Source organism: Trichoplusia ni, chromosome 14 (assembly GCF_003590095.1).
Source record: "Trichoplusia ni isolate ovarian cell line Hi5 chromosome 14, tn1, whole genome shotgun sequence".
In the NCBI taxonomy this organism is placed as follows: domain Eukaryota; kingdom Metazoa; phylum Arthropoda; class Insecta; order Lepidoptera; family Noctuidae; genus Trichoplusia; species Trichoplusia ni.
The window spans coordinates 4,629,532-4,657,449 of record NC_039491.1 but is presented as its reverse complement, the minus strand read 5'-3'; the positions used below and the strand labels follow the sequence as shown (position 1 = coordinate 4,657,449).

Genomic DNA, 27,918 nt, shown 5'->3' with positions numbered 1-27,918 from the left:
CGATATCGATTTAGGTTAACTAGATTCATTTATTCAGTTTACCTCGTCAACGTACAGTGGATCCTGTAGAATTCACTTTTCACCCAAACACTGACACCTTTCTAAATATAGAGAACAAATTATTTCCAATTCACTAGTATAATATTGTTTAAAGAAATAAAGGGCATTCGATGTGATCCATTAACTGTTTGGTTTTGAAGTAATTTTAAGTTTGAATAAATAATTTGCTGAAAGAGGGCGGTAAGAGCTGTCTGTGGGTACATGACTAGTTCAGCGGAATCTAACATAGGTAAGGACATAGAACCTACCAGTAGATACACACATGCATGAAACAAGAACATTTATGTTAATGATGTGCGCAACATAATATCAATATCATATTAGTATGATGTTAGTAAATAAGCAAAGATGGGCTAATATACCTATTTGAAGGTAGTTAGTTAGGTAAATTTTAAACTATATTGCAATATGTATATAACTATGATAAAAATATGGTGGGCCATAGTGTCTCACTATACTTAAATCCTATGTGAATGTCATTATAATATTTTGAAAAAGGTATGACCTACTCCAGGTGCCCGTGACATTTGTTAAATTAATTACTTTTATTACGATTTCTAAGCCAAAGTACATTTTCCTCAAGGATAAACTTATTAAAAGATAATTTAATAATCATGTTGAGGGACTAAAATATAATTTACGAGGATTGTTAACGAAATAAGAAATTCAAAGTGTATGAATAATTAGGTGTACATTTATACTTTTTATTCGAAAATTAATTTCCAGTTTGTAGAGACATTTGTTCGTAATGTCGAGTGAAAAGTATAATTCTTTTGTTTTGTAATCATTCTCTAACAAGTGACGTTCGATATTCAGAAGTCAATGCTAATGGAATCGTTGTGTGCAGGTGACAAGTTTGATAGCAATTTACAAGACCGACATTTGCTAAGTGACATTTTAAAATGTCTTTATGTCTCTATTTCAACAAAAACAGTATGACACCTTTAGGCCATTGTGCTATGCGTTGTTCTTGTATTCAGTTGTTTGTCGCGAGCTTCATGAAAAATAATGTTCTATGTAAGTAAAGGAAGATAGGGAAAAGGGAGAACAATTCATTCAGTGTTATAGAATGTACTGGAAATGAAACAAATCGTACTAGAAATATGTGCTGTATTGAAATAAACTCGTAACAAATAAATTATCAAAAGTTATTTAAACATATCAATATCAAAAATAACTAATCACTATTCAAATGCTAAGGCGACTTCAAATAATTAATTATGAATTAATTATTTACAAATATCTGCTGTACAAAAACATTATCATCTTATGCAAATTACAAGTATCTTATAAAATCTAATTATTTGGTGTTCTCTTATAAAAATATATACCCTATGAGAATAACGATAAATTGGTTTATACATTAAAATACATCATGTTATATAAAATTATACAAATAATGTGAAACGTGTTAATAAGATTGACTGAAATTTTAAGTTTCCATTAATCTGTATAAAATGATCAAGGCCATTTCACTTTGATTAATTATATTGTCAAAAGCAAACAGGATGAAACCCGTTATTGATCAGTTTATAATTGAAATTACTCAATCGAGCTTTGCTCTAATTACCTAATTATTGTAATTAACTTTACTTAGTGTAAACAGCGATATAGGTGAGGGACGTTGAACCGCCGTTGTGGAAACGAGACAAAATTATACTGCGCGTAGCGACGTCTCTCTTCACGACAGCGGTTGTTGCCGTTTTGTGCTTATGATTTAAAGGCACAGATTTGAAAAACGAAAAGAAGGCACTGATGGTCTTCATTATAAATTGTACTTAATAGGTGTCTTTTTATAATTACGATAAAAGTAAAATTTATTAATGTTAACGTAACTTTCATAACTAAAGATTAAAACTGTAGATCATCATTTCACTCATGGCATGTATTGAAACATAATGAACGTCGACTGATACGGTTTACCTTGCAAAATCTTTAAACAGAAATCTAAAGTCAAAAATCAAATATAAAAACACGTTTCAAATTCCTTCATACATAAAACAATCAGTTATTCAATCAAATATTCATTAACTACAGTTGCTTCACCTAATCTCGCAAAAAATAACAGTCAAAAAGTATCAGACTTTATTCCACCTTCCTCGTCTTCTTGATCTCCAAGAACTTCAGCATGTTCAGGCACCAGAACATAGCTGAGGCTACGTAGAAGATCTGTAGCGCTGTGCCGTACCCTGGGCTGGTGACGGCGATGCTTCGGGTGAGGAAGGCAAGAGCTGAGCAACGGAACACTTCAAGTAGAGCCGCGTACTTGGAGTTGTCGAAAAGCATTCCGATGATTGTCAGTGACGCAATGATGTAGAGCACGAAGACTAGAACCGAGATTGGTGTCATGCCCTGGAAAGAAGAAAAGGTTTATTTTAATTTGAGTCGAAAGTAGGTAGTTTTGAATATTTTAGGTTTCCACAACATTTTAATGTCAGACATAATTATTTCATATGACAGTTATGAAAGCAAGATGTCCACGGTGTTTAAAGCGTCATCAATCTTCCACAACTGCATTCTTAAAATAAAAAAATGTTGTCTTGTTTATTTATCTCAGGACTTATATATTTGTGCTTTTGTGTGTATTTTTGTCACAAAGACTGATTAAAAATACTACTTGATATTGACTAACTACACTACCATCACCCATCACAAGTTATTGACGGTTTTGTTCCCACGAACGTAACCTACACAAGTGGTTAGACTAGCCGGCCATTGCCAAAGGTTTTGATTAAAGTAGGCTAGTCAGGTTGGTCAGAATTAGTCATAACCACAAACATGAGGTTGACCACGAAACTTCAATATCTCAACAGCGAAAATCTTCATCAAGAAAATGTATACAGATTTAGATTTAGTTTAATGTTCCCAAAGATAACATTTAATCTTATTTAAATAGAGTTTCCCGGCTTGAAACGTTCATCTTAAATTTAACGACACACAAGTATAATAATGATACGTAAAGTGAGATTGTCGGTTTCAAAACTCGGGTCTATTTCAGACGGCGGATCTAAATTGCTTTGTAGATGTGTTTGTTATTAGTCTAATCAGCTTTATTTAATTACGAATTGTGGACGAAAATAGTCAGGCTCACTGCCGTGTTTTAGGTAAAATAATTGTGTATTCTCAGTGAATGATAATATAAACGGACCTTTTGATAGCATTGCACAATATTTTAGTTATTATCAAAAAAAATAGAAAAGTAGAGTCACACGGAGACTTGATATGATTTGAAAAAGTTTTATAATTACCCTAATTTTATTGAAGCTACTGAATATTTCAAATCAGCATATGGTATTCAATTAAAGCTTAATAATCGAACCGCGATATTGAATTTCTGTAGGAACGCGAGTGTAATATTGCATCACCGTTTCTTTAATCATTGAAGTAATCGGATTTATGAAACAGGGAATATCGATAATTCGACGCAAATTATATTCCTCATCTGAATCACATTATGTAGGTATATCGGTAAGACCGTCATTGTTTAAAAAAATTAAGATACCTGGAAAAAAAATACATAATTTCATTTTTATTTTGCTCTATAGAAGCAAAAACATCAGCTAAGGTGAAGGAACATAATGTAAAAGGGCATCTAAATAGTAAATAGTTCGAATGAAACAAAATAAAAGCCAGGGAAGAGTACTTTTGATCTTAATTCAAAAAGAAGAAAATTAGAAAAGGTAACATTATTTTCCTATACCAAAAAAACCGAACCTTTGGAACTTCTTGAAAGAAAAACAAAAGATTGCTGGAAAATTAATAGAAAACCGTAGGAAGGCAGAAAAGGTCGCGAAATATTTAAATTAAGTTATGTCTAGACAACTCGTTTATTCATCCCACATACACAACGAAATACAGAAGTTAAATAGAACAGAACAGAACTTTTAATCACTGTACGTTTTGTAGCGAAACTTTTAACGATGTACGGTCACGTGTCCTCACGTAACTAATACCGGGTTATGTTAAAGGTAAAGTTGGTTTTCCAGTCAACAATGTCTGTTATCAAATTAATTTACGTATTGGGATAAAAGGTATAGGGTTTTGTTTTTCGGTTTATTGTAATTTAAATTTATTTATTGTAATTAGTCTCTTTGTTGAGATTATAGTCCACCACACCAAAATGCTGTTAGGCGTAGTTTACTGTCCTAATCTTCATATTAATTACTTTAACACTCTCGAATCCCTCCTGCACGATTACTGTTCCCTTTACGACCACTTAGTCATAATGGGCGACTTTAATACCTGCCTTTTAAAACGTGACAATCGTTGCCTTAAGTTGCAATCGCTTCTGTCTTCCTTTAATCTCGACATTCTACCTTCTTCTCCTACACACTTTGCTCCTAACTGCACCCCTTCTCTTCTTGATCTTATGATAGTTTCTTCCCCTAATAATGTTTCTGCTCACGGACAATTCTCTGCTCCTTTTTCCTACCACGACCTCATTTTTATGTCGTACCGTATCCGCCGTCCAAAAATTAAACCTCGATATCTAAATCTACGGAATTATAGTAGCTTAGACCTACAGGCGTTGAGACGCGATGCTGAGGCGATGGACTGGTCACCACTATTCTTATCGGAAAGCATTGACAGCACTGTATCGTGTTTTAATACCAAGGTCATTCATTTAATCGACAGACACGCTCCCAAGCGTCGTATTAAAGTCAAGCATGATCCTGCTCCCTGGGTTAATGCGAGCATTAAGGAGGTCATGGCTAGCAGAGACCGGGCTAAGAGCAGATACAAGCGGAGACCATCCGATCACAATCTGGCCGTCTACAAATCTTTAAGAAATCGCTGCAATCGTCTGTGTCAAGATGCAAAGAGGCGCTATTTCCACGATTCACTCAATAAACTTAGTCCTTCTGACTCATGGAAATTCCTTAAGTCAGTCGGTATCGGTAAATCTCCCGCTACTCAAGTTTGCAAAGACATTGACCTCAATGACCTTAATCGTCATTTCTCTCTGTCTCCGGTTACATTGGGGCCACTTGAGAAAACGAGCACTCTGCTTGAACTGTCTTCTTTACCGGTACCGAACTGCCCACTTTTCGAACTCAATACTGTCACTCAATCTGATGTGAAAAAATAAGTCTTAGCCATATCTTCCTCTGCTCTCGGCGTGGACGATCTCTGCTCGAGGATGATTACACCTATTCTACCGCAAATACTGCCCATCCTCACCTACATTTTTAATTTATCCATCTCTTCCTGTACCTTTCCTTCCGTTTGGAAACAAGCGTTCATAATTCCATTGCCCAAGTCTTCCAACGCTTCTACAGTTTCACAATTTAGACCTATTTCTATTCTTCCTTTCCTTTCCAAAGTCCTCGAGCATATTGTACATAGCCAAGTTTCTACTTTCTTAACAATTAACTCTCTTCTTTCCCCTTTTCAGTCTGGGTTCCGCCCGGGCCACAGTACTGTCACTGCCCTGATTAATGTCACTGATGACATCCGCCTAGCTATGGAGGACAAGTGCCTAACGGTACTTGTTCTTCTGGACTTCAGCAGTGCATTTAATTCAGTTGACTATGACGTACTTTTAGGGGTACTCAAATCCATTAACTTCTCTTCTTCTTCTACAGCTTGGTTCTCTTCCTATCTTCGGGGCCGTTCGCAGTGTGTCCGCCATGAAGATACCTTTTCTGAGTGGTGTGACCTCGCTGCGGGCGTACCTCAGGGTGGCGTCCTCTCTCCTTTATTATTTAGCATCTTCATAAACTCCATCACGCGAGTAATTACTTCTAGTTTCCATCTTTACGCAGACGACTTGCAAGTATATCGACATTTCCTACCATCTGATGCTGATGCTGCCATCTCCGCCATGAACCATGACTTGGCAAACATTAGTTCATGGGCTAAGTCCTATGGTCTAAGATTAAACCCTGTAAAGTCGCAGGCGTTGATCATCGGCAGCCGACATCAGCGCAATGCTCTCAATATAAACAGCCTCCAAAAGTTATTTCTTGATGGTATCCCTATTCCTTACTCCGATACAGCCAAAAATCTAGGTGTAACAATCGACTCCAACTTATCATGGCGTACGCACATTAATGATGTTAGTCGCAAAGTTCATCATGCTTTTCATTCCCTCAAAAGCTTGCAGTTTTTTCTCCCAATAAAAACTAAAATTTCGCTGGCACAAGCTTTGATCCAGCCAATAATTGATTATGCCGATGCCTGCTATTTAGATGCTACTGAGGAGCTATTAAACAAACTTGAGCGCTTGCAAAACTTGTGCATACGTTTTGTTTTCGGGCTACGTAAGTACGACCACGTCTCCAACTTCCGCAAGGATCTCAAGTGGCTCCCGATCCGACTTCGCCGGAACACTCGGATATTATGTCTCCTATTCAACATCCTACATAATCCTCAATATCCATCCTACCTGCGAGAGCGTTTCTCTTATGTTAAGCCTCCTGACGCTCCGTGTCGATCCCACCTCAAAACCCTCCTTAAGTTCCATCCTCACAGCACGGACTTTTACTCCTATTCCTTTTCTGTGCATGCAGTCCGACTCTGGAACTCACTGCCGCCTGACATACGTAACTCTCCTTCTATTTCAATATTTAAGAGACGAGTGAAGGAACATTACCTGTCCTCTTAATTTATGTTGTTTTGTTTCTTTTTTTTTTTTATATTGTTTTTCTCGTGTCACTATCTAGTATGTATTATCTATATTCTTATCTTTGCTCTCCTATTTCTTTTCCTTTAACATACACAGTATATATTATTATCTTATTATTCTCTCTTGCAAATTTGTGCACCTATGTCTATATTTCTAATTTTCTTCTCCTTTCGCAGGTCTGCTGGAAGAGATTTCTTATAGAAATAAGCAGTACCTTTGTACATGTATTTTCATATCCCATATTTTTGTGAATTTTCCGTGTACATGAATTGTTAAATAAATAAATAAATAAATAAATTGCAAATATAATTATTTATTACAAGGAATTATAATGTAAGTAGTTTTCTATATCTAAAAGATTTTATCATTTGTATAAGCCGTTTTGTGGGCCGACTTTTGGAATTCACGCATTCCACTGACCAGGCAGTAGAAAACTAGATAAAAGATGGTGGCATTGTATGTAGAGAAAACCATATTGCTCTAAGCTTAAACGAAAAAACTGATGTAAAATAGAGTCGCAGTTAACGTCCCTAAAAGTCTGGCTTAATAAAAAACCTTCAATAAAAAATGAAGCTGTCTTTACTTTATATCTTTCGATCATTGAGAAGTGTCTAAAAGCGAAAACGCTTATCTTCAATTTTTTAATTAAAATAATAGGTAAAACAAGAATTACGATCTACATTTTTAACTTAATTAATTACAGTCTGACGTTTTGAAAGGCATTCCTTAGGTTGAATTCAATGTAATCTCTTACTCTTTGAAATCTGTGACTAAGCAAATTATGTAATGGAAGTGTTAATTACAATTAATCATGCTTTTGATACTGTTACTAGCTTTAAAACAATTTAATTTACAAATCGGAATAAGTAAATTTCTTGGAACAAAACTACAGGATTTTAAAACACAAATTATTCAAGCATGGCTTCCCCTAGCTTTTCACGGCTTTTCATCGCTTGTGACGTCGGATGGAAAAAATAAATGGTAAAACACCAGCCGAATTATTAAAATGCGGATATGAAAAGTCGCTTTGCTAACAGCAATTAAGATTAAGGTAAGCACAATTAAAAAAATAAAGTGATTTTAAAAATCCCTTAGCTAACGCTTTTGTTGCTAATTATGGCAAACTTCCTTAATCTTGTCTTGTCTTTTTAATTTGCCTGAAGAGTGATTTTTAGATCTCTTCATTATTTTTAGTAGATATGACCTTTATTCATAAATGAACAACGCTTTAGGCTATGTCATTCCCAAATTAACTCAATCATCTATTTCTATTTTTAAGCCGCTCTGATTTTCTATGGCTACGAAGAATAACAAAAGTTAATTAATAAAAATAGCAATTTATAAGCACCTATCAAATTAAACATTTTGATAAAAGACAAAGAATTACAAAAAAATAATTGATTAGTATAGCAATTTATAAGCTACTATTAAATACCTGAAGCATTTTTGATAAAAGTAAAAAAAATGAGATTATTTTGTTCATTAACAATCATTCATTCGCAGCACCAAAAGTTTCGTAATACACCGAACTATACATCTTTTTCTCATAACAACCAGAATATATTTGAACAAGCTACCCCTACAAAATATAACAAGGGTTGCTACATATTAATATTTGTTTACAACTCCACTCGCATTACGTGACATTAAGGCAAAGGTTAAGGGTTGATACTCGATGCTCATTTGTTTATAGCTGGACTAAATATAGAAGAACGACGAAAATATTTTTTAACTTCTGTCTTTCAGACGTTTCTATTATTGAAGGATTGTACTATACAAATCGATGGAAGATTTTTTTGAATGAATGTAAGTAGAGTACAGTTGGAAAACAGAACAGAGAGGAATATGTACAGTGGTTCAGCATTTACACGAATATACGCAATCAACTATTATTATATTCATTTTCATAATCAGAAACGGTATTATCAAATGACACATAATTTAAAAAAAGGAACGGCGAGCTCAACGAACTCGGGATTAAATCTAAATGAAATTTCAAATTGAAAGAAATCATATTTTTTGTTAGATAGCCTAAATAATAAGGCCAAAGTGATCGAATTAGCGTTAAAAGGCTACTAATATCGCGTATTTCTTTTTACGAAAAAAATGGAATAATGGATATACAACAAAAGCCACATGTAATAACTTTAAACATTTGTTCGATAGATGTCAGTATTTCTATGATACTAAGCCGATATTACTCCTTTGATAGAACCAGCTAGTATGACGGGAAAAGAACCATTTATGGAACGGAATACCAATCTCGGAGTAACTGATACTTTTTTGCAACAAAAACCCTGATACTTCTGTCCAGTTTGGTAATAGGTACGTAATTCCAATATCGGTATCGATAACAGGTTCAAACGATGTTTGTTTTGCGAACAATATTTGGATACCTGATATTATTTATACGCAGTGAGAATATTTTTATCGTAAGGTGAGGTAAATCATGATAAATAGCTGTGATATTGGATTATTAAAATAGGGCCAATAATTTTCTTACTTAAGGTTTACTGCAAGCGCCGAGTAATGGCTAAGTAAAAATTAGGAATAATTTGTGCACTACGTTCTTACAAGAAGGGCTGCCATTAAATGTAAAAATTCTCTTTCTTTTTAATGTCCTTTAAACGCAGTCATCCCTAAGGATTTTAGTTGGGAACAAGAACAGTCATTCATACGGCTTACTACAAAACATCGCGTCCTCCTGCTTTTACAGCAGCAAAACTCAGCGTTGTCAGCTCATAAAACCATTCGTTTTCTCAAAGCGAATATAAAACAAATTTTGTGTTAGTACTCACCATGTACTTTGAAGCAAGTTCGAAGAAGCCGTACAATACGATAGTATAGTGTGCCACGAGGTAGAGGTTACACCACGTTGGCAGCGTAACGTCGTATTTGTCTCTGTTTTCCACCTAGTAACAAAAGAGAAACGTTTATGTCTATTAACATAATACCTAACTTTGGTTTTGAACGACGTTGTTGATTACCAAAGTTTCAGCTGCATCAAAAAGTTTCTATTCTACAAAAAGCTAAATAACTTTGTTTACGTTAAAACTTGTATATTGCCCAAATGTAGAAAATGCGCATCTAATTTATTCCGAGTTCACAGCTTTTATTATACATACGAAATTTAATAACATTCTACCTGAGTTTACCCAAAAAGTTTCACAAATATACGTTTTATTGTTGTTCATATTTACCCTCGTAAAAGTTTTAAGATAAAATGAGAATTGTTTAAATTTTGTATTTTCTCAGTCTTTGTTGAATCGGGCTATTATTATAACGTGTTTAAATGTGGACCTTACTCTGAAGTTGTTTTTGTTTCCTTTCGGATTTTCTGACCCTTGGTCCCTCTTGCCCTAATATAGGTTAAAGCTCCTATGAAAATGATTTAACTGTTGTGTATGACATAAATAAGGGTACAAGGTTATGTTTGTATTCATGTTTATCAACAAACCCCGATCTGGAATGTTCAAATCTATTCACAAAAAGCTTTAAATTATTTACTGCATCATTTTTTGTCTCATTTAGTCAGTTTCTATCAAGAGAATATCTAAAAAAATATTAAATATACAGGTATGCTTTTTAATAAAGTTTCAGGATAATTTTAACTCATTTTCGTTTCGGTTCGGAAATCTCATAAGGATTACGACTTTTGCATGGAGTGCAAAAATACACCTTAATACAAAAAAATTACGATTCAATTTAATTTGTGCTAATAATAATACTTACGTCTATTTTTTCGTCTTCATCACCAAGTCGTGGCGTGCCTGGCTCCCAGCTCGGCCCCCAAAACACTGCCTTTAACTTGTTCTCCATGCTGTCTAGCCTACGGATCTTCTTTAATATGTAGTTATTGTAGAAAGCCTGGGGAATAAATATTAAATTAAATTGTTGTAACTTTCGATTTTACAAAGGATGGATTTCTATCATGTAGTTTAGGTGAAGTCGAATGACAATCCAAATAACTATTGTAAATTGATGTACAATTGCTAATGTCTTTTTTTAAAGCTGTGTTATGATTAACTTCAATTTCTAAAATCAATCATACTACCTAGTTTACATAGAATGAAGAAATGTAATTGAATGAACCCATAACAGCCTAGGATTGGTCAACATGTTTAATAGTGTGATAAATTGTCATATTATGCAAGACATTGCTTTTCCACACAAAAGAAATGTGTCTTTGTGCTAAGTCAGTAACACAACGCTACATAAAAGACAACGAGCCATATTTTCACGCAAGCCGGTTCACTATAGCGAGTTGCAGCTTATAGCAATATTTTATTTACCTACTGACTTATCGCCGCCTTAAAAATGGAAAAGTTGCAGTTGTGAAAACGGGACAACGATTTATAAGGTATATAGTGGCGTCTCTTTTTTCCCAACAAAATTCTTGCAGTGAATGGTTCGTCCTCCTCGTAATATTTCCAATATTTTGCTGTAAGTATTTTTTATTATGATCTTGTTAAAAACAGTCATTTATTTTGTTTATAGGGCACGCGTGTATTGTAATCCCCTGTTAAGTATCCCTTTTTGCTTTAATGCCCCATTTCAGGGTTAATTGCTTCATTCTAATTCTAATGTGTCCTTGTTATATTGTCATTTTGTGGTTTAATTATGGAATAAATATTCCAAATGTTACTGGGTATTATGATAATTTTAATCTTCTTAGCTGTTATGATATGTATTGCTGAATTTCTTTGTTTAAATTACGAGCTGTAATTCGAACAAAGAAATCCTGTAGCTATTCCCAAGTTTATCTTTTTTGTGGGCTCTTTAAAAATACAATGAAAAAAACTTTTGCTTATAAGATTCACATAGAAATGAAGATCGAAAGCCAATTACACCTATAAAACAATAAAAGCTAACAGAATCCGTATAAAAATAGTTTCAAAGTTATTACCTGCAAATACAGTGGGTTAAAAGAAGGTTGGTTGTAAATAAGTCCGTAAACGATTTCAATCTTGTCTGTCTCTGGTCTGAAGGTACCGAAAAGGCGATCCCAGATGATCAGTACTCCGCCGTAGTTCACGTCCAAGCAGTATTTGTTGCTGCCTGAGAAGAAAAGAAAACATTAACACGTGTTTTCTAAAGACTCATTTAGACAAAGTGAGAAGTTTCTTGGGACTTGCAATTCATTGCCTCGTGAAGATATGACATTTTGGTTACGAAGCCTTGCGACTCCGCAATGTATTGTCGGTGTACGATATTTCATTCCTCTCGAGTGCTTGTCTATGTGTCTTAATACTGGTGGATGGCAATTAAATTTGTGATTCGATACAAAATTGATTATTGAAAGTTGATAAACAAGTAACGTCATTATTCATCAATATGCAATTGTCTTTGTTGTCGTTCAAAATTACAATATAGTTTATACAAATGTGATAGGGATAGGGATATTAAAAAAATCCAACTTAGAGCAAAAACATTTTTTGGGGAAGACCTTTGCCCAGCAGTGGGATCTACCTCAAACTTTATGAAAAAAAAATACCGCTACTTCTAACCCTTAATTCATTATGTTAACCTTTCATTTATTGCATAATCATAGGTGTAGTCCAACCAGCAGTTAAACATTAAAACTACATTATAAATACTTAATGTGTTTCACAGACAGTCAGACAACGCATAAACAATGTGTCTGCGGATCTCCACATGCAAAAATCGAGGTCATTCGAGTGCAGTAGTCGCATTGATAAAAATATACGGCTGTGTCCGGTGGACTACGAAGTAATGTTCTGATTTTGTTATATCTTTTTAATTTGAAATGTATGAATTAATAACACTAACATTTTAAGCGTTCGATTGTATAAAACTGTAATTGGTAACATGTGTCTGTTATAGTCTTGTCTTTTGTGTTTCGTCATGTGTGTATATGAGTAGACAGTTAAATAACTACATAACTAGGCTTCTAAGCTGGATAAAATTACCCATCCTTATAATGATTCAAGTGTTTAGTCACAAGATTAAGGTATAATAATCATTAATTAGATCGATTCGATACACTTTCATTTTATTCACGAGATAACTTTATGGGAAGAGACTCCGTTCTTTTTAACGGACTTTAATTCAAAATATTGTTTAGCATCTACCGCGGTCGTTGTGCGACACATACATAAAGAATCCAAATTAGGTGCAGAACTGTCGCATAATACGTGTGTGAAAATAATTAGGGCGTGACAACGTCTTATAATTCGGTGGAGCCGGCTGCAGGCACGAAAATATTGTCAAATTTTATTCTAATGCGAAAATGCAGACATTTAATCACTATTTTCTTAACCTCAGTAATCCGACTTTATAGACAGCTTATTATTTATAGACATAATACCTACCTTTGTACACGATTTATATATAGCTAAAGACTTTATCAGAACCATTAATATTACTTAGTAACTTGTTGTTGATCGGAAAAGTTACGTTGAAGGTGAGGCTTAGCCACGGGGAGACGAAAGCGAGGAGGATAAGGAAATAGTTTCATAAATCCTTATCTTACTTAATATATACGGATTATCTCGCCATACCAAAAAAAAGGTATACAGAGATAAACAAAGCTGCTGTCTACTCAAAACTATGCAAAAGGCACAATACCGCCAAAGCTATTACGATTTGAAGATCCAAATAACACATACATAGCTTACACATACAATACATTTGAAGAAAAGTAAAATTTAAACATTGTTTTTTGAGAGCAACTTACCATGATGGACTCTGTGGTGGCTTGGTGTGTTGAGGATGTACTCCAGCGGTCCAAGACTCTTGATAGCCTCAGTGTGGATCCAGAACATGTATAGGTAACTGAATTGATGGTGCATCACGAACTGTGCCGGTGGAATTACCAGCGCGAGAGGTAGATAGAAGGCCTGGTGACAAAGAAGTTAGATTATCAGTAATTGTCAAAATAGTGAACTGTCTATTTAGTGGTGGGAATTCATTTTCGAAACTCCTTTGTAAAATTGGGTAAATTGACTAGTAAATCGCAAAATGTGAGAGTATACGGATCAGACTCTTGAAAGTATGCGGGGTAGACCTTTTTCTAGTGGTAAATTGATAAAAAAGCTCACGGGACAATATTAGATCCCGTCACGTGACTAAATATATTCTGAATTGTGCTGTTTTCGGGATTCGCGTGTCATTATCGATTATATTCAAGTATTCAATATACGTTCAAAAGTACAATGATATTGTTTTATAAAACTTGGCCAAGGTCTAATTCTAATTTTTTTTTAAATTTTAACATGTCCAAAATAGAGCGCAAAAAATAGCATAAACATATATTATAATGCCAGTACCAAGCACAGTAAAAGTTTTTGCTCATTAAACCTGAAGTTCTTGAATAGGCTAACACGATATCAATCCAGTTATCGATAAACAAGACCGCAATAACAACCTTCATTTATTTTATCCAATACTTCGCATAAACGTTTTAGATAGTTGTAAATGCATAAAAAAATGCGAGGTCATTTATCCTTGACATTATGTTTTTCTGCACTATCATAACAAGCGCAAAAAGGAGTGCAAAGTATCAAGAATATAAAATACTATGATTTATTTTTGTATTAATAAATATGTATACAACGTTTGATCCATTGCCGTCAGTCAAGTCAGTCTTTATCCATGTATTCCATATTTATAAGCTGCTCAAAGTTCACCACAGAACGTTTTGTTTTTATTTTCCTATGATTTCCATCATTTGTTCATTAATAATACATAGGGAAAAGTCGCGGTTACTGAAACTTTTATCGAGAGCCGTGATACTGAATACATTAAGGGGTATTATGACTGGCGAAGAATGACCAATGAATGTGTTTTAGTGTCATACATGGTGAGGTTATGAATTGAGCTGTGGATTAGTTTGAAATTAATTATTGGTCAACGAAGATGGATTTTTATATAAGTTTATTTTTCTTGTATTTCTGTAATGTTTTGTCAGTAAAGGGCAATAAAACAAATGATAAACATTACAGTATTCCTAAGAAAATACATAATAATATACAGAACAACTAACGGTTGATTGAGTGAGATAGATTAACTGTAAATGAGTGTTATGTTTTTTTGTATATTTACCAGGCCAAGATACTGGTTACATAAATGTCCAAACTAAGAATGATTGTTTGTAAATAATATCTAATTAATATATAATGATAATAAATTACAAATAATTATTCATCTGCGGTTTCCTCTACAAGCATGATTTAATTAAAGGCGCCTACTACAACTAGGAGACAATTTACTTAATCAGGTAATTTGCATTTGTTGATGTCTTACTGAACATGTATTCAGATATAATATTAATATTAAAAAAGTCCGTTAAGCCACAGAACTAAAGATTCAACATTATTTACCTTAACCATTAAGTTTACTTTAAGTAATCTTTGATAAGCTTCAATAAAGTTTGTATCATGATACGTTGTATGTGTTTTTGAATACTTACAAATCCACACCACCCTTGCAGCATAGACTGTCGTATACCGACACCCATGTTGAAGTCTTCAGAAGTATGGTGAACTTGATGTTGAGCCCAAAGGATGTGCACCTCTGTAAAGAAAATAATATATTATCTTAAGAATTCACGTTAATATGCAGAATGAAAAACGAATATTTAAAATGGACCTGAAGTAAAATTAAGCTTGGTTTATAATGTACTTTTATCTAAAATATAAAATTCCCGTGTCACGATGTTAGTTACCGTACTCCTCCGAAACGGCCTAACCGATTTTTACCAAATTTTATATGCGTATCCACTAGGTCTGAGAATCGACTAAAATCTATTTTTCATAACCCTAAGTGATAAGGGTTATCCACCCTTGATATTTTGTCTCCACTGTGATCATCGACTGTTAGGCGGAACGTAGTTCGCCGGGGTAGCTAGTTTATGTATATAAAGATAAAAAAAGCGATTGTAGAATGGTAAAATGTAGAGTCATCTCATTATCAACCAAGTGTTAATTTGCTAAACAGATTAATTTTACAAAAGGTTCATGTACAGTATAAAGAGGAAATACAAGGTGTTCTAACCATGGCAAGCTCTGTGCATCCAGTAATAACAGAAGTCGACTCCCAAAGCAGCTGCATACCATGTAAAAGCATGGTCCCAAGGTAAGTCTACCAGCCTGAAGTTGGCATATATCCACGTATATAAATATGACTCCGCTCCACGCCAGACTAGCCTGAAAAAAGTATTTATTTTAGATACAATACGAAACAAATCAGCTGAAAACTTCTACTTACGGAAGGAAAAAGACAAAAAATCTGGGACTTTTGTTTATTGCATATTTTTACAAAAAAAGTTTTTGTAGAGTCATTAAATTTAGTGTAGCCTATATTTATAAAGGTTTGTTAAGATTAGGCGTCACGAAAGTTCAGTAATATAACGCCTAAGTAAGCGTTCCAAAGATAGTATAAATTTAGGTTCCCAACAAAGAGTAGGCCACAAATCCTAATGGCGCAATAAAGATAATCTCAACCAAAAGAACATTACAATGGCAAGCTGCCAGGAGATATGCTGAGTGGAACTTAGTCAATCCTAATCTGAAGGGTAGCAAGTCAAAAGTGATGGTTTCAAGGAATATTTGTTCAGAATATATTGTTTTCAATTATATTGAACATCACTTCAGTTTTAATATATGGTGTTTTTGTAATTTGACGATGTACTTGCTAATTAAGGGATAAAGGTATCATGTTATTTACAAAAATAACATGATCTAGGATCTACCGTAATATTTATTCGCTCAGCTATGATGACGAGAAAACGAAAATTATCAATGTTCTATCGTTTAATTTGTGTCCCTGACATGTGATGTAAAGGTGCGTCTCAAGAAATCTTACCTGCCGCACTCCTGGAAGATTCCATGTGAAATGCTTGTGATTCCATCGTTTAGCCTGATGCCTGGCTTTCCCTTTAGCCTTAAGACTATGTGTTCTATCATCATGAAGATAAAGAAGTATGGCCATGACTGAAAATAAAACCAACAATTAAATTTTCTCAAAAAAAAAAGAAAGTGGTTTTCAAATATGAGTGGGCGTTACACATAATTCTTAATGAAAATATTTCATTACGAAAAATCTACAACGGAATATTTGCCATAGCAAAACAGCCTTTCAAAGAAAGCTAAAATTGGTTAGAACGGGTCAATTCGACCCTTTATTTCAAAAGAACTCTATCCAAACATGTACCTTTCCCTAGTTAGCCTGGGTCACTAACCACACAAAAATCGATAGGTAAACTAATATCGTTATCCACACCTGTGTTTGCCATGTATCACATTACCTATTTCGTTCTCTAGACGCAGTACTGTGAATGTTGATATATCGTATTGCCTCGGTTTTGTAACGATTGCAACAAGGTTTGTTAAGACATATTGGTATTTTATCTTAATACTTTTGATATTAGCTGGGAAATGTTTTGTATTGTGTGGAATGATATTAATGTTAGCTGGCCCGTTATTACCTAGGGTCGGTTACGTGACCATAGTCTGGGTTCGGAAAACTTGGAGATATTTCAATAAGTAGCGGTTTGGAATGTTCAAATTACGAGATGGTAGATAAATGTCTAAAATCCAAATACTTTTTTAAAACACAAAGAAAATTCATGTTTTATTTTCGGAATTGAAAGACAAATGAAAGTTAGGTATTGTCATAAAAATATTTTGTAACAATGGAAATATTTTAGGCACGTCTAAAGGATTCGGCGATTGTAAAAATATAGAGATTTGTATGAATTCGCCTTAGAAGTCTAGTTGAATGAATAGTACTTTCACGTATATATCGTTAGAGAAAAATGATCAGTCGTTGTGAGAAAATACTAGAATTACGTGAGGATCAGATAAACGACCGCTTGGGGGATATATGATGTAGAATAACGGTTGTGGGTACTACTAATACTAGGTTTGCGGTGTCGAGATGTGTTGAATATACGATCAAGATAATTTGGGACTGCGCTGATTTTTTGTAGACCTAATGAGATAAAGCTGATTGACTTTATAATAGCAAGTTTTAGCCGTTAATTGTACCTAGTTAAGGGCTTGTCTTAACTAAACCTATGTACTGATGGTCAGTCATCGACTGTTTTGTACTTCTTTGTAAGATGCGCTGCTTTGTAAGAGGCGCTCGTTTCTATTGACTTTTCCAGTTTGGATATAATATTAATATATTTGACCATAAAAAGAAATGTGGAATCAAAAACAGGAATATTTCTATATGTATTTATTTTTTTGGTCCTACCTTACCGAAAAAAAAACCGTTTGGTTACATGTTCAGTCTCATAACGGGGCTCACAGTGTAAATGACTATATTTGATAGCTGACTCTGTTTAATTTGAACACGAACGAGAAGTCTTACATTATTCAAGCAATTAAGTGTGCAAATATGTTCATTCATGAAAAAACGTTACTACGTATGTTCAGTTCAAAAGCTAGAGTATTATTTTACTCTATGCAAACATTGGAGAGAATTCTATTTCTAATTGCTACGAGTATATCAACCTCTCAGTAGTGCGTCATTATAAAAAATCAAAGGTCAAATCTAAGTAAAAAACTCAACCTCGAAAGCAAAAGTTTAAACATAGGCAATTAATGTTAATATGTCAAGTGCATACTAATAAAAAAACTCGATACAAATAAAATATTGACTAATTTTACCTTGATATTGTTTCTTGCAACATGACATGTTAGTCAAGAATATTTTGCAATACCAATTATATACATTTCGACTTTAGAGTCATTTACATAAACTCTATTTTTGAATGGCAATGGCCATGATGTATTCAAGGTGTTTTATTCAAGTAAGTACATTTCTATTGATATCTCGGTCATTGAACTTTGGATTTCTCGATAGTGTATTTTATTGTAATGGTTGTAGACAATAGTATTTTAATCATAGCAATTGGAACGGTCTTGGCCTTGTTACACAATAGGCTAGTTAAGATGATAATTTAGTACAGTCCGAGAATACGTAATACTGATACTTAAAAAAAATTGCAAACATTTCTACGAACGTCAATGCTGATTGAAATGCTCAAACGTCACAGATTAATATTAAGTGACTCTTCGAAAAGGACTATCATTTTTTTACATTTAGTGATTTAATCAACGCCAACGCTTGTAAAATTTTCACTGACTTACAAGCAGGGATATATATAAAACTGTTTTAGTGTTTTTCTATCACAGGCGCTGAGATTTTTATAACGACATGATAAGATGTGATTAAATAACCACTACACTAAATACACTACCTAAGGATTGTTTTATCCCTGATACAATTTACATTTGTTATCAACTTCTAAAATGATTTTTATTTCATGGTTACCTGTCTAAAAAAGTTTGGTACATCTTCCTTTCTTTCAAACATGGTTTCCTTAGGCGAGTGGAGGTAGAACATCCTCCCGAGCCCCTTCAAATGGTCACTGACCACATCAGAGAACCCATCCTGCACGGTGTTGTTGGCGAATGACATTTCCGCCATCTTGGTTTATACTACCTGAAACAAAAGCGTATCATATGATGTAGTTTTGAAAAGATCAACCACGATAACGATTAAGGTTAAAGGAGTAGGTATACATTTTTTTAAAGTAACAACATTTTTTTCTGACACCAGGAGTGCCTAGACTGTGATGTGATATACACCAATGAATAGCTTCATAAACCTAGCTTTGTATAGATTAATAAAAATAAAGCTATTCTATAAATTCTTGAAATCACATCGTTCGTCACACATTCCTGAGCCTTTAGAAAAGTAACATTTCTCAAATGTATTGAATTGACATGTCAAAGTGACGTGATCTGTCGAATAGGAATGTCATTGTCATACAATTGGAAGTTTTAATTAATGATGGTGCTCGGAGAAATGTATGTACTTAACAGGTCCAGGAGGAATAAGTAATTATGATTTAATAATTCTCATTTAAAACGGTTTGTTTGTTGACCAAATAGATAAAATCAGTGGTTTTCGTTTAGTTCTGATTTTTCACTTACTCAAATAGTTACGATGGTATTATGAACTCTGTAAAAGAGTTTTGCCAAAGTTTCAACGCTCTTGGTATTAAAATGACGTTGCACTGTTTGTTTTCGTTCAGTAACCAAAATATTTTTGAGTTTGATTCTGTGTCCTATTGTAATGTTTTATTTTTAAATTTTGTGGCAGTTTAATTTTAATAGCGATAAATAAATAAATTAGCCAGTGATAAAATTCCGTAAATTATTATTTTCAATAAACGTTTGAAAATATCACTTAACACTTTGAAAGCTTGATACAATGTTGTATTATGCAAAGACATTTAAATGGTTTGATAACCTTTGTTCTCCGGTTCATGCATTAAATGTTAAAGAGCCCCTGATAATACAACAACTTGAACTCTAGGAGGTTAATATAATGTTCTTTGATTATATTTACAATATAGTTTCTTATGATACCGCATTACATTTAGTTTAAGAGAAGTGCGTTTAACGTAAACATCTAGCTATCGAATTTATTGCTGATACTAAAAATTTGCTTACGATTTTGTTTGAAATCTTACCATGATTATCAAGGCCACAACAAATTGGTCTGTCTGTGTGTTATGCTTGCACGGGTAAATTTAATTTAGGTGTAGAGATAGCCTACTTTTGATTGATTGTTTGCTAAACGGAATTTTGTATGAAGTTGGTATAAAAAAATATCAATTTGACAATGTTAAATGGAGCCAAGAAACTAGGATTTGTTTTGTACTAACGTCAATTTTACCTTATAGCAACAAGATGTCTACATTACGATAAAGGAAAAAAAATGTAGAGCCATAATTTAAAAGCCATTTATTTTTGTATTCGAATATTTGTATTCATGAGACGAATAAAACAGTCTTATTAAGGTAGTAATAATAGACATTCGCAGACGAAGTAATTTAGTTAATAATATATGAACGATTTTATGTATGTATTGCCTGTAGAGAGTTCTATAACCCCACAATTACTTATCGTAATGGATTTAACTGAATACCTAAGTAATTGGTAGTTTTAGATATTCTTTATTAATGTTATATCGTTACTTATATCTAATCCTAAAAATGGTTTTTAATACCAGTTCTAGTTGCAAAAAGCAATGTCTTTTATTTTTTATTTAAAAATAATACAATTATCTGTGTTACGACATCTATAAAGGTTAAATGAGTTTATATGTATATGGGTTGTGTAATAAATATGTTGAACTGATTTAGATAGGGAGACAAGTGAATATTTTAAAAGCAGATAAGGGCATTAAAAATTGATAAATTTATGGAAATGGCTTTTGAACCTGCGCAAAAATGTCACCCTAAAGTTTCTAGCAGCCTTTATCAGTAGCCAAAATGTAGAGACAGACTTCTTCGAAAGTCACTTTTACTCAATGTATTGTTTTTGGATATCTCAGATACTGACTTGTTTTTATGCTTTTCACGCGTTGGAGAAAGTCTATTCAACTATTTTCAAGATTTTCGAGATAAAGGTCGATTTAAGTAGAAAGAAGGAACAATTTTTGCAGAGCATTCCTCGGAGATTTCTCAAATCAATCTTTAGCAAATGTTCTGTCATTGATAAGTACACCAGTACTAATACAACTCCGGTTTTATAGTGATTTCTGTGTGAATTCTAATAATCAATTATTGTGCAATATGTCGCTGTTTGTTATTTGTTTCAAATATTATTATCACTGACAGCTTGGGTCGTGTGATGTTTAGTAAAAAAAATGTTTTAAGATAAGTTTGAGATAAAATATCGTGGACCAGTTTTCTAGTGCGTGGAATCCTGGTGATTAATGTTTTTTAGGCTGAGGGTACAATTGATTATTTGTGACTCTTGAGTGCTGTGCATATTAATTTTTTTGGTTGGGTATAAAGCGTAATGACTGTCATGAGATGATCGCACTAAATCGGAAAGTATATAGAGACTCACATTACAGCTTAATTTCATACAGCCTTTTAATTCTGACTCTTCTTTTAATAACGACAATTTGCACTCATATACATCAATAATAAATAAATATGCTATATAGTAAATATCTCTGACCTAACTGGATAAAGATGTTCTACGATTTATTTCCTAAAAGCGCATAGATACCGATATGTTATGATATTAGGTACTTATTGTTAAGGAAGCTATTATATTCGGAGTTGTTATTGCTCATTATTTGTATCTATCGTTTCTATTCTTGACCTATCCAACTTAGAAACTATCGAGAAAAAGATTAGAAACAGTAGGTTTTTTTTTAAACATTCAAGATAGATTGTATTGTTTGTCACCCAATTGTAAAACGAAGAGGTTCTATACTCAACTATTTTTAATGTTTTTAACGTGATCTCGGTTTGCATGGATCAAAAAGCCTTCCGCTACCTCCTGCTGCAGTATTTTTGCTGTTATGCTTTCAAGAGTTTTGTTAGGCAGTCAGATGGGGGAAAAAACGACTCGTTTATTGTCAGATACAGTGTAATCGTATTATACGGGGATAAGATTTTGAAAAACTTAAGTACTGTTGTGCTTATTTTTGTTAATGGTCACAGAAAATGTATAGAAACGAAATGGAATAGTTTTAGAATTTGATTTTTAGAAATTTAGGCTCAAATAGCGTTAATTAAAGTTAAATGTTTATTTATAAAACATAATTTTTAACAATAACAGTAAAACCGATGGGACTTGAAATAGGATATATTCAAAGAATCTCTATTTCTGGTTAGATTTAGTTCATTTAGCCTTAATTTGCAAATAAAGCTGCTACAGTTCTAATATAACATCAAAAATAATGTTTCTAATAAACTGAAACTTTTTTCTATTTCATGAAACAGTGGAATTTAAGTCAACTATGATTAAGGGGATTGTTAAGGAAATAATAATTGCGGCTTCATAAACTTTACTTAAGACGGTAGAAAGAAATTTTTCAGACAACCTCATTAGCTGGATCTTTACTCTTTGCTTTAAAATTGGAATGTAGACAATACTAGAACAATCAGACATTTAAGTAAAAATACTCAAACTAAAATTTTGTTTGAGAATACGGCGGTTTCTTCTATTGTCGTACAAATGTCGGCCATTTATTTACTTTTATAGTACAAACTAGCACTACTGTCAAAAGATCCACAGTTCAGCATAATAAGTCTACATGCAGTATTTTATTTCATTGACCTTTTGCCAAGATATTTTGCCGTTTATTTTTAGTTTACAACCGTGTGCTGAATTTTGAAGTAGACTGTATGACTAGCTGTCTTTATTTGTAAATTTGCAATTGTTTCAAATTGTTTTAGAATTGAAAATATAAACATTTTTTTGTAAACCAATGAACTCTACTTTTACCATACCGTGTATCGTTATGGTTCCGTTAATGAACGACTGTGGCTTATACGTAGGTATAGGTTAGTAAAGAACTCTCAAAATCGAAAGCGAAGAAAATAAAGATAAATATTGAAATCAAAATCTTTCCCCGTTTAGCTTCTCCTCATTAGGTGAATTCTCTTTTTCTTGTTGTACTTCTTAATGAGAGCGAAAATATAGTACTTAATTATAGTCAGCATTGTTTAATAAGAAGGATACTTTCCTGTAATGTCAGTGTATATTAAGACGTTATAGTAACGGTATCGTAAAGATAAACTACCTCTATTCATGTTAATTGCCCATAAACATTCTCTTTATATTTTCCTGTTTTGTCCGAAGCTGGCTATAGCGTTAATTAACGTAGATTCCTTCCGTATGAGACGTTTTGGGAAATAAATGTCAATATTACAAAAAAAAACCTTCATTATATTTACCCATAAAAATTGTTTTCCTTCCTTATTTTAATAATAACGATATGACTTTTTCTCGTGAAAGTAAAAATTCAACAATGAACATAATAAAGAAAATTGGAAAAGTTAAAAAAGATGAAATGACGGTACAAAATAGTTCCCAGTTTAAAAAAAATTGTTTCGGGAGATAAACAAATTTACAGTATTTTAGTTGTTTATAATTTGCACGAAACTGATGTTTGAGTACGGGGTATATTTCAAAATATAGGTATTTTACGTAATCGTATAATAATACTACAACAACGGCTTCACATAGCAACAATTGAAAATGTCGAACCGGCCTTGATTCCATGGAATATTTAAAAGGATCAAATATCCAAGGGTCAAAGATCTCTACAATTGATCACGATAATTACATCAATTATATTCTATTTCAGTCGACTTTAATAGAAGATCAGCGAACCGTATTCTTATGTATGTGATGCTGTTTTGTTTTAGATTAATGTCTGAATGTAATTGGTGGTTTGAATCACATTTTTTTTGCATTTGTTATGAGCTGGGTATTTTTGGAGTTAAACAAGGTTTCATACATTGGTGGCAATTTAAAATGACAATCACCAATCCTCAATGAGCAAGCGAGGCGATCATTGGTCAATCCTTAGACAATGGTGTTAGAAAAAATTGTCTTTTTCAATCCCTCAATCCCTTACTGGTTCAAATCGTCTTAAACTTGATTATCTACTTAATTCTTTTCTACGTGTAAAGAAGACTTTGCTCAGCATCAAGACATATCTAGACTGGAATATTATTACTGTTTGTAGATGGAGATAGTCGTACTTATATCTTAAGACTTTTATTATTTTCCCGCTGTCATTAAACAATAGGTACTTATGCAATCACGATGTAAATCAACAAAGCAAAGTAGGTAGATGTTTGCTTGTCTAAAATATCAATTATATGTCATATATATATATATATTGAAGGTTGATATAAAATAATACAATGTAAGTCGTTAACCTTTTCCGATTACTCCATTACTCTTATTTAGTATGTTTGTACGAAAACATAATATAACCTTTGATCTTTTTTTTCTAGAGCATTTTAAATATTGTGTAATTCCGTTGTGATTGTTTGAAACATCTTGGCTTCACGCCTTTGCCTTATGGTACCTACTTACAGAAATATTGACTGAATTTAATACTTATTTTGTACGATTTGATACCCTATCATTATAAACGAGAAAGCTTGCATGGAGGTTTGGTACACAAACAACTCGTTAATACTATAAAGTAATGTTGTCGAGGGTAATCTCAAGAACTAATGATAAGATTTTTATTTTATTTTTACCAATAGAAAGCTATATTACTTGTGAAAGTCATATTTATATACAAATGCATACTTCTAAAAGGAAATAAACAGTATATTTTAGGTACACCGTGATACTACCTATAAAGAATCATTATGCGTCAATATATGCAATCATTGGATTAAATAATACAAGGAATACTTATTTTGTGGTTTTTGAAACATTACACAAAAACATTACGTGGTATACCTACTAATGTACCTATATGGTATTATATTGTCGCTATTTAACTAGAACATTGTTGATGACGAATCATCAAGTTTTAATTCATTTGTTTGGCATCTCTTCAGCTGTCATTACGTCACAAGGAAACATTTTCTTATTACACAAACATTTATACAAAAGTATAGCATTGTAAGATGAAGATAGATAAGCGAATGCATACAAAAATGAAATGTCGCTAGAAAGTTTGTAAATTTTCTCTTCTCAGATGCTGACAACGTTTTCGAATACTTGTCGACAAAAAATGATAAACGCGAACTTTTAAAGTGAGATGAAATATGAGAAAGTATAAAGAAGACAGCTTTATTATTTTCTATCATATTATTCAAAAGAAATAAAGGTAGGTAAGGTAGAAAGGTATTTTAGAGGGTATTGCATATTTTGTATTGAACAGTTTCACCACAGAAATGCAAAAATTAATAGAATTTAATACGATTACTTGATTAGAATAAGCAAATACCTTATTGATACTAAACGAAGGCTTATAATTCTCCATCGTAATTAAATATATATAAATATATAACTTATTTAACTAAAAAAACAAAATTCATTTTCTAAAACTTCACTCTCTTCAAATGAATAAATTCTTAAATGGACTTTAGCACCAGTCACAGTTAAAAAACACACTGATCAAATTGTGTTTTTTTATTTCAAAATAATTTCGATAATTATCAAAAAAACTGTTGCTATAAACAATCGCATTGATAACTTTTTTCTTACGCATTCTTACGAATAAATTTGACACAGAACAACTATCAAAGTTGTGATTATTTTTTTATTGTATCACGTTTGGACAAGCGTGTTTGTAGCGTGTTCTGTGGTCAGTAATTATGGCGAAATATATGAACCGTTGGGCCAAAAACGTGATTATTATCGTATATGATAACTATACTTTTTTAATAGTTAGATGAAACAAAAAAATCTGAGAGTCATTTGTTATAATGCTTGGCTAAATCGGTGGGTTTATTATAGGCAATAAAAGATTACCAAACAACCTGACATAATTATACCAATCTCTTGAACTGTAATTATTTTTTATGAATTTCGAAACATTCTCAATGTAATTGTTGATCTCATTGGGCAGTTTGTATTCGAAATTAAACCTTGAACACAAGAGTTATTTTTAAAAAACTTACACATTGAACAAACATTTGTGGAATAAACAAATGTTTGTGCCACCCGGGGCTCGAACCCGTTCCACGAAGCCAAGAAGGACTTTGAAAAGAGTGAAGTAGTTTGAACCATTGGGGTTATGAAATAAAGTTGTGCAACAATAGCTAAAGCCGTTAAGATAACCTACAACTATTAGTTTTTTAACTAATTATATCTCATACATTTGATAACGACTGCCTCAATAGCTATTATAGTAAAAAATGAATGAATTTACTTTATCATAATTTGGTTTAAAATATTATTATTTGGTTTTGAGTGTGAATGACATTGATGACTCATAAGTTAAAAAATAAACTCAAAATTTTATCTTTTGCTTTGTTTTTTGTATTTGTTTTGGTTTTTTTGTTCGATATCCATTTTGGAATGACGTAGGATTGGGAGTTTCTTCTGCACTTTATAGTAAATCATTTACGTGTAGTAAGTAGGTTATAAGTTATGTTTTAAGAATAATAAATACATTGAAATAAACACGAGACGTCTCATATATAAATAGCTTTGAATAAATCTAGCACGTGTTAGGACCTAATCTTTGTTTGTTGTTACGTTTTAATACTAAAATGAATACTATTTTGTTGTATCAACTTGTGCTACTTATCACTTACTTAATACAAGTTAAGAGTCTGCTTACTTAAAACACGATACAGACCAAAACAGATTCAATTCCTTTAAAAAGAATTAAGCTTAAGAAAAAAAGAGGCTGGAGAGAAATAAAATTAAGAAAAGAATAAAATGTTATCAAGAACAGAACTATTCAAGGAAAATAAAACAAAGAAACATGATAGTGTAATAAACAAATGTAGGAATTCAAAATATCAAGACCTGTATGATACGATAGGTACTATAATTTTAATCTAATCTAATCTGAATGTCAAAATGTTAAATTTATTTTTGTTTATTTTTGCTTTAGAAAATACTTCGTCCAATAAAATTCATCATTACTGTATACCTAGGTATGTTATAAAAATAAACACAATTTTAATTTTTAATATCTACGTCATCATCAAAACAACTTCAAGATTCAAACTGTTTACTTTATAAATAAATAGGTATACAACTTGAATCGTATGATATATTAATACAGGTAACTTAATACATTCATGTTGTAATATATTACAGGAGCATTATCAATTACAACGTTACATTGTAACTACTTAGGTGGACCGATGAAATATCGAAGTTAGTTTTAAAACTAAAATAAAATTCTAACTTTAAAACTACTTACAATTAAAAGACGTCCTCCTTCGTGAAATGATGAACCACTATAACAAGGCACTATGTTAGTCCCACACTACCTTATAAGTCCCAACCCTAAATCGCGGCACTGTCAAATGTTGCCTCGTAAAATAATACGAAACGATTGCGATCAATATCGATCGAGCGTGCACTCGCGGTAAGAATCGAATGCAAACAGTCAGCCGGACTAGGTCGCATTTGTATTAATAGCCACGACGATGCTAAGTACTTTAACACGGCGTCATTGAACCGGTCTCTCAGGCCTTAAAGAAAAAATACATAAAATATTCTTTAAAAAAAACCCTGTTATGGGTGTGACCGAAATTGTATTCTCTGTTTGGGGCTGGCTCGCGTTATTTGGGAGTAAAATTAATGTTCAATTAAATTAAAAAAGAATTTGTTTGTTTCTTTGAAAATAAACTATTTTTTTTCTGTTCAGTTTTCGTTTCAATTTCTACCCGTTGAAATTAAATTGAAAGATGATTTTCTTTTCGACAGAACAATATATTAATATGCGGA

The 27,918-nt window shown here is 32.7% G+C and overlaps 1 protein-coding gene across 1 annotated transcript; it reads right to left on the bottom strand.

The window, feature by feature from the left end:
• Nucleotides 1-1,153: 1,153 nt before the first annotated feature.
• On the bottom strand, nt 1,154-27,593 carry LOC113500515 (alkylglycerol monooxygenase-like). Its single transcript, XM_026881345.1, has 10 exons — nt 27,389-27,593; nt 18,992-19,162; nt 16,514-16,641; nt 15,704-15,855; nt 15,120-15,223; nt 13,386-13,548; nt 11,595-11,746; nt 10,421-10,555; nt 9,487-9,600; nt 1,154-2,412 (listed from the first exon to the last, which is right to left on the bottom strand). Exons 2-10 carry the CDS (start codon nt 19,145-19,147, stop codon nt 2,146-2,148), a joined length of 1,371 nt encoding a protein of 456 aa, XP_026737146.1. The 5' UTR covers nt 19,148-19,162; nt 27,389-27,593; the 3' UTR covers nt 1,154-2,145.
• Nucleotides 27,594-27,918: the final 325 nt, after the last annotated feature.